General features: G+C 43.1%; 1 protein-coding gene across 4 annotated transcripts; it reads right to left on the bottom strand.

Annotated features, from left to right (window-relative positions):
• Nucleotides 1-4,892: 4,892 nt before the first annotated feature.
• Nucleotides 4,893-12,187, bottom strand: pdha1b (pyruvate dehydrogenase E1 subunit alpha 1b). 4 transcript variants are annotated; one of them, XM_026180334.1, is made up of 13 exons: nucleotides 12,024-12,187; nucleotides 10,775-10,795; nucleotides 9,742-9,894; nucleotides 8,497-8,562; nucleotides 7,846-8,019; nucleotides 7,578-7,704; nucleotides 7,396-7,487; nucleotides 7,213-7,305; nucleotides 6,822-6,977; nucleotides 6,408-6,479; nucleotides 6,137-6,204; nucleotides 5,941-6,049; nucleotides 4,893-5,844 (listed from the first exon to the last, which is right to left on the bottom strand). In XM_026180334.1, the coding sequence occupies exons 1-13, from the start codon at nucleotides 12,081-12,083 to the stop codon at nucleotides 5,680-5,682; spliced, it is 1,356 nt and encodes a 451-aa protein (XP_026036119.1). In that variant the 5' UTR covers nucleotides 12,084-12,187; the 3' UTR covers nucleotides 4,893-5,679. The 4 variants fall into 4 exon arrangements, with proteins under 4 accessions (XP_026036119.1, XP_026036120.1, XP_026036121.1 ...); XM_026180335.1 differs by lacking the exon at nucleotides 9,742-9,894 and having other exon boundaries at nucleotides 4,896-5,844; nucleotides 12,024-12,186; XM_026180336.1 differs by lacking the exons at nucleotides 9,742-9,894; nucleotides 10,775-10,795 and having other exon boundaries at nucleotides 4,896-5,844.
• Nucleotides 12,188-12,686: the final 499 nt, after the last annotated feature.

The raw sequence follows: 12,686 nt of genomic DNA, 5'->3' as shown, positions 1-12,686 counted from the left end.
GTTTTTTTTATTTAGCTGAGCTCACATTTACATGGACACTCTTTTTACTGCAGAAGTACCTCTGGGGTAATTGTAGGCCTACTCCTGAATCAATGGGGCCTTTATGTTATTTGTATTAGAGGAAAACTTGTACTGAATGTTAGTGGATTTTTATGTAGGTTTTAAATCTGATTTAGAGTCACTGTAATGTTCCTGCTGACACCATTGAACCAATACGGTGACAAAAGCTCTTTTATGGCATTTGTGGGACCAAATAGTGATTTTACCCTCTCATGCTTGTGCCTAAGAACACCTTCAATCTCACACTAACACAGCTATGACACTCCTGTAGCAACATTATGGGGTTTTTTCAATCTCGTCTAACTACGCCTGCAGAGTTTTTTATTAAATCTGTGTGGTTTATAATCACGCATCGTTTCATGTGTTGCGGTGCTTGTAACGATCCTTAACTGCACCCCGCAGTTTACTGAGACATTCATATAAATGAATGAAATACTTGGAGCAGTACTTCTATATTGTACCATATTACACAGTCTTTCTTGGGTTTTTAATCTATTTTTTAAAGTAAAGTCCTTATAGGAGCTTAAGATTTGGCTGCTGCTGTAATTAATAATAGCCTTTAACCTGCTGGTTTAGCGCTCAAACATGACATTAACTACTGCACCTCTGCAGCTGCATATTCTGACACTGGACTAATACTTAAGGCAATGAGCAGGAGCTGTAACAGCTTTAGTATTTGAAATAAAGCCTTGCATGTCCACAGACTGATCTTAAGAGACTTGGCATGGTTTGTTAAAATAGGGGGGGGTTTACGCCCTGCTGTGTAACTGAGACTTTAAGGTGATTTAGTGAGTTTGTGACACCCAGAGTCAATTCACTGAGCTTCAGGGTCAGGCCAGAGAGAAAAGACTCTTCAGATCATTTTATGTCCTCTTCCACAGTTTGTTTCCTATGGATTTGTAGAGCATTTGTAGAGCCTGCCGTTATTATCTGTATCTGCTTAAATAGTAAAAAATGTAATAGTCATGAAGTAGTTTTGTGTCTTCAGAATGATCTTATTCTACTTTCTGTTGTGCTTCAGTAAAACTAATTCAGTCCTGTTTGAGATCCGTGGTGTTTTTAGTCTAACTTAAGGTCAGAATGATGGCTCGATAGCAGCTTTAGCTGCTGCTCTCGGTCCTAATAAAACCTACTTTGCACAGTTTTGCACTTCATCACGTTTCCATTCTCTTATTCTAGCATTTAAACATGAATCTGTTATTTCTAAACAGACTGACAAATAAAACCCAAATGTAACAACTCTGTGCCGAAACTGCTTCGAGATGTGATTCACTGCAACTAATATAGTCCCTGTTGGAGCTCTGTGCTGCTTTAAATCTCATTTAAAATAGAGTTTGTGTAATAATACAATCTGATTTGCCTTCATATTTGTGTACTTTCTGACATTTTAAACCTCTCAATGAAACACCAGCTGTATTGTTCTTCTGTGCCCACTGTACACTGTGCTGGTGTAATATTTCTGCACAGAATATTACTTCGTGTTTGTGTCTTCAGAGTTACATGAACTGATTTCCTTTTAGAGTTTTATGGTATTTAAAATCCAATTTAGGGCCCTAATAGTGTCCTTGTAGTCACTCAGCAGTACTAATACAGTCTAATTTCATATGCTTGTCTCTTTCCACACTTTCAGTCTCTTTTAACTGACACTGACGTGCGTCCATGGCAGGTTTTTTTTAGTTTATTTTAGTTTAATATTTTAGCACATGCTCAGGGTTTCCTGTTGCACAAATGTGACATGTCTGGAGGGTGTGCACCACGTTCAGGTGTTTAGAGTAAACACATCTTAATCTACGTCGTGTTTTAATGCAGCTAACTTCATCTTTTTGGAGCTTTATAGTGTTTTCAACCAAATTTTAGGGACAAATTGACGCCCCCTATAGTCACTGGTGCTGTCAACCATAATGCAATGTAATTTTTCACATTTTTGCCCTTTATGACATTTAAAACCTCTTGATTTAACACCAGAAACATGTCCATGGCAGCTTATAGCGATGTTGTGGTACTTTATAGTATTTCCGTGCCCTGTAGTACCACTGTAATACTCCTGCATAAAGTATTATTACATATTTACACCTTTGGGTCATCGCTTGATACTTTGTTGTTTTATTCCAGCTAATTTAGTCCTGCTGAAGTTTTCTAGGGTAAAAATTATGTCTGTGTTGTAGTTTAGCTGCTAAGAAGAATGACTTTAACTTAAAAAATCTACCGGTAATTACCCTGAAAGCCGCCTTCATATTTTTGCAATTTATGATATTTTAAACCACTTGATTAACACTGGATCATACCCAGGACATTCCTGCAAAGAGTTTTGTGCTTATTTGGGAGCTTATACGACACTTTGGTGTACTTCTGCGCCCTCCTGAACTGGTGTAAAATCTCTGCAATAAAAATGACTTCATGTTTGTGTCTTCAGAGGGAAATAAACAGATGTTCCCAGAGTTTACGGTCCAATTTAGGGTCATAAAAATAATTATCCCTGCAGTTACTTCGCAGCTGCTGTCAATAGAAACGCAATGTAATTTCGTGTTTTCGTCCTTGATGACATTGTCAGCTTACTGTTTGAGCACTTCATCGTGACTCTGTCGTTGCCAGCACATGTTCGGCGCTTCTTGAAGCACAGATTTACCTGCAGAGTGGTCTCACGGTAGTTCGTGCTGTGTTTGGGAGCAGCTGCCTCTGCCTGACAGAGACTTAAAGGCGCTTTTCCTTGTGCTGTGTTTTGTGTTTTTACCCCCTAAAAGCTGCTGCTGTGACTGCAGCCCCCAGTCAGCTGTCAGTCAGTGTGACAGCAGGACAAACCAAAGTGTGCTCACCTCTCCAGCCGTCCTCCCCAGCGGCATCTTCTGCCAGGGGTCCGCCAGCTGAGCCAGAGGCATCTTCTTCTTCTGCCCCTACTTTTCTTTCTTCTTCTGTTATTCCTCTTTTCTGCTGCTCGTACCTCCCTCGCTCCGGACGCTTTCTCGCCTGTTTGTCCTCGCTCTTATTCTTTAAAGAAAATGTTTGAAGGTAGTAGTCCACTTTCAGCGTCGGCAGGAACCGAACCGACCGACCAACCGACCGAACGGAGCCGAGCGAACAAGGGCTAATTCCGGATCTGCCGCGGCGCTGAGACCGCCCCTTCCTCCAGAGAGACGAAGAGGAGGAGGAGGGGGAGGAGGACGCCCTTTTTCGGAAACTGATTGACTTATCTCCGTTTCTCTCTACCTCCACCTCTCCCTCTCTCACTTCCGTTCTTTCCCAATATGGCGACCGGTGTCGGCTTACCTGTCCGTCAGAGCGCTGCGTCACAACTACGTCACGACGACAGGCGGCATTCTCACTTAGGTAATAAAAGAGTGAACGAGCACGTATCTGAACTTATGAATAAACAGTCTGCGATTCATCACGCAGGCGGTGTTGTTTTGTTAATGATTATTTTTTTTACCGATAAAGCCTAACAGCGTGGCGCCAAAGTGCCTCACACAATCACAGAAAGTATGGAAAACGACCTTAAACGACCCGTAAATTAGGCCACGTGAACCCAAAACACGAAGCAGTAGCATAAAATACAAAATATTACCCCCAAAATATGCAAAATTACTTTAAATTGTCGAACAAAGAGCTACATGACCACAAAACATAAAAGGTAGCACAAAATACAAAAAGTATCCCAAATATATTCGAAATGACCACAAACTATCCAAAATAAGACACGTAACCCCATAAAAACCCATCACAAAGTACACAAATACAAATAAAAAACCTGCAAAATGATGACAATCCAACAATAACATGGCAAATTGCACCAAAAGATGTAAAAATAACCACAAAGCAGCCAAATGTAAACAAAATAACCACAAACCTACTCTAAATGACAACAAATGTCGAATATGCAAAATCAGTAAACACATTCAAAGTGATACACCAGCAGCCGCAAAATGACTACAAAATGTCCAAAACAGTCACAAATGCCATGAAACAAATTACCATAAAATATACAACATCTGCACAAAACCACCCTCAGAAATACTGAGACCACAAAATCCTGCTAAATGTCCACAAACAGCCCACAGCCCTATAAGTTATTCCAACTATACTGTAGTGAAACACAAAATAAACCACTAAAAAAAAAAAAAAAAAAAAAAAAGCTCCAGGACAACAAATGTGTGAAAACTTATGAAATACCAAGTTACCAGAAAAACATACAAATGAACACTATGCAGTGACCATAAACCACTCAAAATATACATATATATGAAAATCTCACAAAAACGAGAAACACGAGCACAGGAAGGAAAATGACTTCTGAAGTACACAAAACGAGATCAAAAACTACACAATAACCAAAAACAAACACCACAAAGAACCTCGTGAACGTAACTCCTGGATTCACCGCATCGTTTCCTTAAAGCTGTGCGTCGCTACAAAATCCAGTTTTGAATACTTCTTTCATTTTTTCCGTTTTCTGTGACAACTTTTCAGTGGTTTAAATTTACAGCATTTCATGTTTGTCGGAGTCGAGCATGAATTTCGTTCATAAAGCTTTAATAAATCGACCAAAAAAAATAAATAAATAAATAAAGTCCAGACATGTTCATTTTTATACTATGATGCTGATGCTGACAATAAACCAGGATAAAATTTACTCTAATTAAAATGAAAAAAATAAATAAATTTTTAGTTTTGAGCAGTTTTTCAGCCTGATAGTGACATCTAGTGGTTGAGGATGGAACAACTGCACAGCGCATGGATTTCCTTTAGGTTGATCAACTATTGAGTCATATTTGAAGCATTACTTTGTAACCACATTTGAAAGCTGAGCAAATAAAATAGGATTCAAACACACACGTTTCCACTTTGCTTTAAAGTCGTTTTATTTCACAACCTTCAGTTTCCACCATTCACACAGGTAAATAAGAAAGCTTTATATCTGTACAGGCTCAGATACAGTAAACTTTAAAGAACACAGAGGAAAGATCTTATAACAGACTCCTTTAAATTCATAAAGTGCCCAGAAAGTCTCAAATGTAGTGCATCCAGTTGCCAGCTTCAGTTTCCCCACACAAGTCCAGATGTTTGTCTTGTCAGTAGTCAAGTCAAGCAGCTAAAGTCTTGCTTTCATCTTCAGCTTATAAACACATTTTTTAGAGCCATTTTATGGTTACATACACTGATATTGTGTCCTTATCCTGGACACTGAACCTGCTTCAGATGAGGACTGCTCTGGAATGAAGCTCAGGCTGCGACTCCTCATTAAAGGCGTTTTACTATCAGAACAATCCATCACATTTGCATTTCCCAAGTTTAAAGTCACACTTCTGAGGGAATATCTACACAAGTTTGGAACATTTAAAAATCTGAGGGTTTAAAATGCAGGATAAACATGGAGAAGGTTTCTAACGGACACGTTTCCATGTCAGATGTTGGGATTTGTGCGTTTACAGTGCAGCATGTTTATCCTGTCCAACACCTCTGGCTCCACCACGAATAATATCTCACAGTTATACAGTAAACTATAAATAAATAACACTGACAAGTTTCAAGGAAAAACCTCAAAGTCCCGTGAAGGTGCTGAGACCTAAAATCGAGAGGGAAGGTGCTGAATGTGTGAGGGATAAAGGTTGAGTGTGTGGTCCGAGTCTAGCTGACAGACTTGAGCTTGGACCAGGGGTTTGTCCCGCGCACCTCCAGCAGCGGGTTGTTGGAGAAGATGTGGTTGCATAACTCTTCCAGCGGCGGCTCCGGGTCCGAGGTGGCGAACTGAGTCGCATCCTCCACCTGCTTACGGATCTCGATGTCGATTTCCTGACGGGAGAGAAATCAGGTGCTGTAATCCCTGCAGCTGCCGACATTTAAAACCGTTTGAAGCTGTGAATGTATCACTGCCGTCTGGACGCTCACCTTGAACTCCTCTACAGACGCCATGTTGTGGCTGAGCATGCGCTCCTTCAGCATGGAGATGGGGTCGCTCTTGCTGCGGACCTCCTGAATCTCCTCGCGGGTACGGTAGCTGCAGGAGGTCAAACCAAATTACTCAGAAAAAAAAATCACAACTCCCCCAGGGTCCGGTAAATCCAGACTTAGAAAGGTAACTCACCTGACACCTGGGTCACTCATGCTGTGTCCATGGTAACGGTAGGTCTGCAGCTCCATTATGATGGGACCCTGAAACACAAAGTGCTGCTTCACATCGATGCTCTGGAAGATTAGAGCCTTTTAGAGAGCCTACAGGAAACTCTCCATCACGAGAACCCTTCAAAATTAAAGCCCGTGGGTGTTCATGGACTTCTACCTTCACATGTATGAAGAACTGAGTGCAGCACAGAGGTTTTATTTTAAATTTATTTTTTAAAAATCTAAACCCTCACCTTTCCAGCTCTGCAGTGATCTGCAGCAAACTGTGCGGCCTCTCTGACGCACAGGACATCCATCCCATCCACCTGCAGGAGAGCAGAGAGAAACCTGACCATTGGCACACCTCTAAGCACAGAGAAGCGACCCCTGCAGCGACCCCTGCAGCGACCCCTGCAGCGACCCCTGCAGCGACCCCTGCGTTCCAGTGTGTTTGTGCGCAGTATCATACATGAGCATCAGACAGCTGTATGCATGCTCACACCTGCAACTGCCAGGACAGACTCTCAGCCTCTTCCTGTTATAGTCTGGGTCCAAACGGGCAGCGGCAGTGTACAGTCATCAGACACACTGCAGCCGCTGCCCAGGACCGGCACATTTACCCGCCATGTTTAACCCCGCCCTGCAGCTTTAATGTGTTAGTGTCTCACTCTGAGTCCAGGTATGAAGTCCCCCCTCTTGTAGTAGTCGGTGCTGGCTGCAGCTCTCTCCACTGATGTCCCCATGCCATACTTGTTGTTCTCGCAGATGAAAATGCACGGCAGCTTCCACAGAGCGGCCATGTTGTAAGACTCAAAGAGCTGGCCCTGATTGGATCAGAGAGGAGTCACAAAGTGCTTTACAGAGGTATTAAAAGCACACAGCTGAACCACGTAAACAAGGCAGAACTGCAGCAGCCTCTCCAGCTCACTTTGAGACAGTCATGAGTTTAGTGAGGTTTCTTAAATGGATAAAAGGGAGCGAGGGTGAGATCACCCTTTCCTTATTCCAACTACAACCTACAAGGACATATTTATTTATTATTATTTTTTCCAATCTTACCTGATTGGCTGCTCCGTCTCCATAGAGCGTAACGCACACCTGGTTGTTGCCTTGGTACTGGCAGGCAAGAGCGATGCCTGCTCCCAAAGGTACCTGCACAGTTCACAGGTGAGTTACTGAAACTGTAACGAGTGTTTAACTACGGAGACGTGCAGGTGTGAGAGGCTTTTTAAATGTGCTCACCTGTGCGCCCACGATGCCGTTGCCTCCATAGAAATGTGGAGCGTACATGTGCATCGAGCCCCCTTTCCCTTTGGCCACGCCCCCTCTACGACCTGAGGAGCACAAATAAAAGTGAAGCTGAGACTAAGATCCAGCTCAGACGCTCACATGTTCAGACTGTAATACCTTCCTCTCGCTCTCACCTGTGAGCTCGGCGAGGATCTCTTTAACAGAGACGCCGCGGGTGTACGTGTACCCGTGGGCGCGGTACGCAGTGATCAGGTGGTCCGAGGGGTTGATGGCGGCCTCGATGCCTGCAGCACACGCTTCCTGCAGGAGAAACCACATGTTCTGCATCTCACCACACTCACAAACTGATGTTTGTTTGGGTTTTGTCTAAATGTTCTTGCATGCACTGAGATTTGGATGCAATATAAATGAATTGTGTTCCTGGCCTGCAGGCGCTGATACCTGTCCGTCGTACAGGTGACAGAAGCCTCTGATGATCTTCTGCTTGTAGAGCTGGTCAGCTTTGAGCTCCATGCGCCTCACCGTCTGCATGGTGCGGTAATACTGCAGGCCCTGCTCCCTCGTCAGCTCTGCCTTCACCGGCGGGCCCTCCTCCAGGCGGTGCAGGTCGCATTTCTACACCAAAAACAAAAACACCACAAACTGGAGAAGAAGACCAAACCAAAGATTTTACATTTCTGGTCCACAATGAGTGAAGTTTTAATAAACTACACAAATCCAGACCTGAACCAAAGATTAGCACATTTATTAATTTACTGCTGAATCCATCAACAGTGCTGAGCCTCCTGTAGTCTTTCAGGCCAGAATACAGATCCGAGTGGACTCGTGCTGATGATCATGACACTGAAACTATTGCTGATGTGATTCGATTCAGTTTGACAGCAGAATCAACTTTACAAATATAGCCATGATATTTTATCTGAAAGGACAGTTTGTGCATTAACCCTGATAAGTTTTATCTTGCCATCTTCATGTTACGTTCTGAGCTACATTCGGTATCGACTAAGATGTTTAACTGATCGCAGCTTTATGGGGTAAAAATCCCCTTCCTTCAGTCTGCGATTGCCATTAGTGATTCTCGTTTGTGCCCACCTTGATGTCAAAGGTCGCCTGGGGTGTGAAGTCAGCGAAGGAGCGGGAGACAACAACTCTGGCTCCCTGGAACACAAACACAACCAACTGAAACAGTGTTTCCATCACTGCAGCATCACAACACGACTTAAAGCGGTCACAGGTCTTCCACACTGAGCAGCGTGACGGCTGCCCTCCTCGTCAGAGCAGGGGGAGGAGCGAGGCGGGGTTGGTGGGATCAGATGGGCGGGATCAGGTGGTTCATACACACACTAACCTTCAGTAATCTGTGACACTGGAGGTCAGTAACAGGGAGGGAGAACAAACCCAGTCCAATAATGCACTGTGGTTTTTACTGAACAGGCCCTTCAACAGTCTGATAGACTCCTTTTTTGTCCTGCACCACGTGTGCGCTGATGGACAGTTAATTAATAAAGGTAATTTAGTTCTTCAATAAGAACCTTGGAGGCATTTCTATGATCTGATATTTTACAGACAAAACAATTACTCAAAGCTGTGCTCAGCTGCAGCCCTGCAAGCTGCAGACTTGCACATAACCATTGCTGCTTTTATTGTACACCGATCAGTCATGTTTACGTGCACGGTCACCTCTTCAGGTGAAATAGTTTGGTGAGGTTGCCCACGAAAAAAAAAAAAAAAGGGGCAGCAGACCTGGTGTGGACGGGCCCGACGAGGAGCGCCAGTTTGTCCGGGATCATTTTAGCTCATGAAAGTAATGTGCACGTAGGATTTAACACTTAAAGACCAAGAGAAAGAAAAATAGTTCTGATAAATTGATCATTTTAATGGAGTTAAGTTTTCTAGGTAATTTTCTGACTTTTATAATCAAATGATCAAAGTTATGGGACAGATTTATAGATCAGGAGGAGTAGCGTTAGTAGAAGCCCTTGTTTGACAATTAACCCATAAAACAGTTACCCGATGGTAAAAACAAAGGAAAACACACTTCCCACAATATATGGAATCATTTTGACTGGGAATGCACCAGTTATGAAATTCTGGACACGTAACCATGTTTAAAATAAGAAACAGCTGATCATTTTTTTTTTCCACCTCATTTCTGGGATCAAAGAAATCTCCCTGCTTTGCACTGCTCGGAGTGCAGCATTAACGAGACATGTCGGTGCATATAGGGTCATTTGTTCTTAAGTCATACATATCCATCCATGCAGCAGCTCTGGTTAGGTTCCCCGGCCCTGTTAGTGAGCAGGCAGCAGACATGGAGGAAGCTTCACGAGTCCTTACTGGTCTGTCAGCACAGCCGCTAACTAACAGCGCAGACGCTGCTCTAGTACCGACTGCTGTTGGAGGCGGTTTAGGTGGAAGCCGCTGGGTCTGTGCAGAGGCGGGCGCCGCCGGCGACGTTAGATCAACAAACTCTGACAGGTCAGTCAGTAGCTGGGGAACAAAAGGAGCCAACCAATCAGACCAGAGCACAGAGCACGCCCAGTGGAGCTCTACAGGTGAGAGAGGAGCTGTAGCTAGACAGAGACAGACATGACAGGTGGAGTCTAAATAGATGAGACACACAGAGGGGACAGACTGAAACCAGCCCAACGTGTTCACACAAGCACAACATCTGTAATCCCAGATTAATCACTTCAGCACCAGCAAAGTCATTTATGTAGATTAGAGGCCTTATAGCTGTTTTTTTAGTCAGTTAATGAATATCTTTACAGCTTAAGAACATTTTATGAAACTGATTTTAAAATATGTTATTTTGACTTTTTAAATGAAGATTATCAAGTATTACTTTGTTTATAATTTTACTCATTTTCTCTTCATTTAATTGATGCATTAGTGTTCTTACAAGTCATTTTAATTTTATCATTTCAGGATTGATTTTTATTTTATTATTAATTTAACGGTATTAACAAACACAACATTAATGATAAATGAACCCTGACATTTGTTATTTTGGCAGGTTTAAGATCATTTTTGGGGTTTTCGCAATGACTCAAAGTTGATTCACAGCTACCCAAATCTGGGGGAAGTGATACCCGTTTGTTTAGGTGCTGAAAATTCAGCTTAATGTTGTACCAGTGTGAAATTAATGTTTTAGGAAATAAACAGCAAACAAATGTGGAATGAACGTGTTAAATGAAAAAAAGACTCAAAGACTATAAAGAACTACAAACACTCCACACCAATGAGGATCATCATTGCAAACGCTACAGCGATTCTTTTAGCTGCGCTTCAGTTAGCTCCCTGGGAACCACCACCACCACCACCACCACAGCAGGACGGAGCCTGCAGACAAACATCAGCAGCTGCTTACCTCAGACACTGTTTGGGCTCCCTAGGGTTCAGGCGACGGGGAGAGGTGGGAGAGGAGGGAGAGAAGCGAAAAATGAATGGGGAGTCTTTGAGTGAGTTTGTGTGTGAATAAAAACAGCAGGGAGGCCGGAGGGTAGGAGTGAGCACCAGCGGAAAAGGGAACAGGATTCCCACAGGCAAGCGTGAGACTCGACTGAGGCATTTTCAGCTTTTTCTTCATCTCATTCTGGATGATATGATTAGAAAAGCAGTGCCTGTAGGAAGCTTCTGTAAATGATGCACCACAACAAACACTCGACATGCTGCTGCCAGTCCTACTGACCCACAGGGAGGCGCTGATGTGTTTTAAACTGACCCAGCATCTCTTGATTGGCCTGATTTTGAACCATGAAGGAAGTCTAGCATCCTCTTTACATCTCACGTCATCTAGAAGTTTATATTTGAGCATGGGAAACTAAAAGAAGTGTACTATGAAGCCATAGTAATGGCTTCTTTAGCCCTCTTCAGCTTATAGTCAGAGCGTTCAATGTTAGGACGGTGGCTACATCACCATGGTAGGCAATGATAAGTCACCTCTGGATTTCTAGGATCAACATACTTCTTTAACCTACGCGATTGTCTTTACCGTACACGGCTCTGCACATTTATACACGTATGTTTTTATTTTATTTGTTTTAAAGCATGTAACTTCGTGTACTTTCTCAAAACGTGCGCCATGCTCATAAAGGTTTTAGAGACAAACACTGGAGGTAACACACCTGAGAGCAAAGTGAGAGGTTTACATTTGCATGGTGCACTCACAGAAGCCCCTATAATGCATTTCAAATATGTTCCTAATATTTCGTCCACGTGTTTAAGCGCCCATGCTGGTCGGTATTGATCACATCAGCGCCTGCGTGGCAGTACAAGCTCTCCGTGCCGTGTGAGGAAGGCAGACCACCAGAGGCATAACATATTCAGGGTTAGAGAGAGGTAAAGAGCTAGCACCCCGACTGTAGCCATGTCACTGCATTCATGCATGCTTCCGTCCAGTCAGCCAATCACACGAGAGCATGAATAACCCATTCTTTCACCACAACATGCAAACTGCAAATAAGAGCTCAAACCAGCCACCAGTGCTAATGTTAGCTGCCGCTAACAAGGTCAGCCCCCCTCCAAGCTAAACAGTACAAGGCGAGCTAATGGTTAGCGCGGACCGGCCCCGGCACACAACGTGGCCTCCGTTTCCACACCAACCCCCGAAAACTCACCGCATTCCTGCCGGTCATCCTGCACAGTGCGTTAGAGATAATGGCTAACATGGTTTTCATGCTACACACGGAGACGACCGGAGCCCGGAGAGGATTAACGAAGGATGCTCCGTGTTAGTGTACGCGCAGAAAACGGCGCCGACTCCCACAGTCCCACACAATATTGGTTCCGCTCGGTATTTATAGCTAGACGACAACTAGAGAGGCATGTTTACGCCCCACTATTACCCTTAATCGCTAATCATTGTAATTTATTTTAACAAGTTAAACGTTAGTAATTAATTTCAAACCCTGGCTCGACCTGTAGCCTCCACTCAACGATAGATTAAATAAATAGTTCATTATTTTATTCTTTTGTTTGGGAAATTATTTTTTAATAACAGATTATTTTGAAAGCCAAAAATTTGGTTATTTTTCTTGCTTTGACACTGTTCTGAGGTTTCCTTAGCTGTGCACTTTACAGATCATAGATGAAAAACAGAAAATAAAAGGCATCAAAAAGCTAGCATTGGTTGTGTGGTGTGGTTATCTTTACCGAACTGTTGGTAAGTAACATACATCAGGCCGTTGTCACAAACATTATTTACTGCAAACCAAGAGGTTAAACATGTCAAAATAAGAAACGCTGCTGTGTGTTAACAAGGCAAAGCTGCTGGTTTCTCA

This window comes from Astatotilapia calliptera, chromosome 9 (assembly GCF_900246225.1).
Source record: "Astatotilapia calliptera chromosome 9, fAstCal1.2, whole genome shotgun sequence".
NCBI classification, from domain to species: Eukaryota; Metazoa; Chordata; class Actinopteri; order Cichliformes; family Cichlidae; genus Astatotilapia; species Astatotilapia calliptera.
This window is presented reverse-complemented; position numbering and strand designations above follow the sequence as displayed.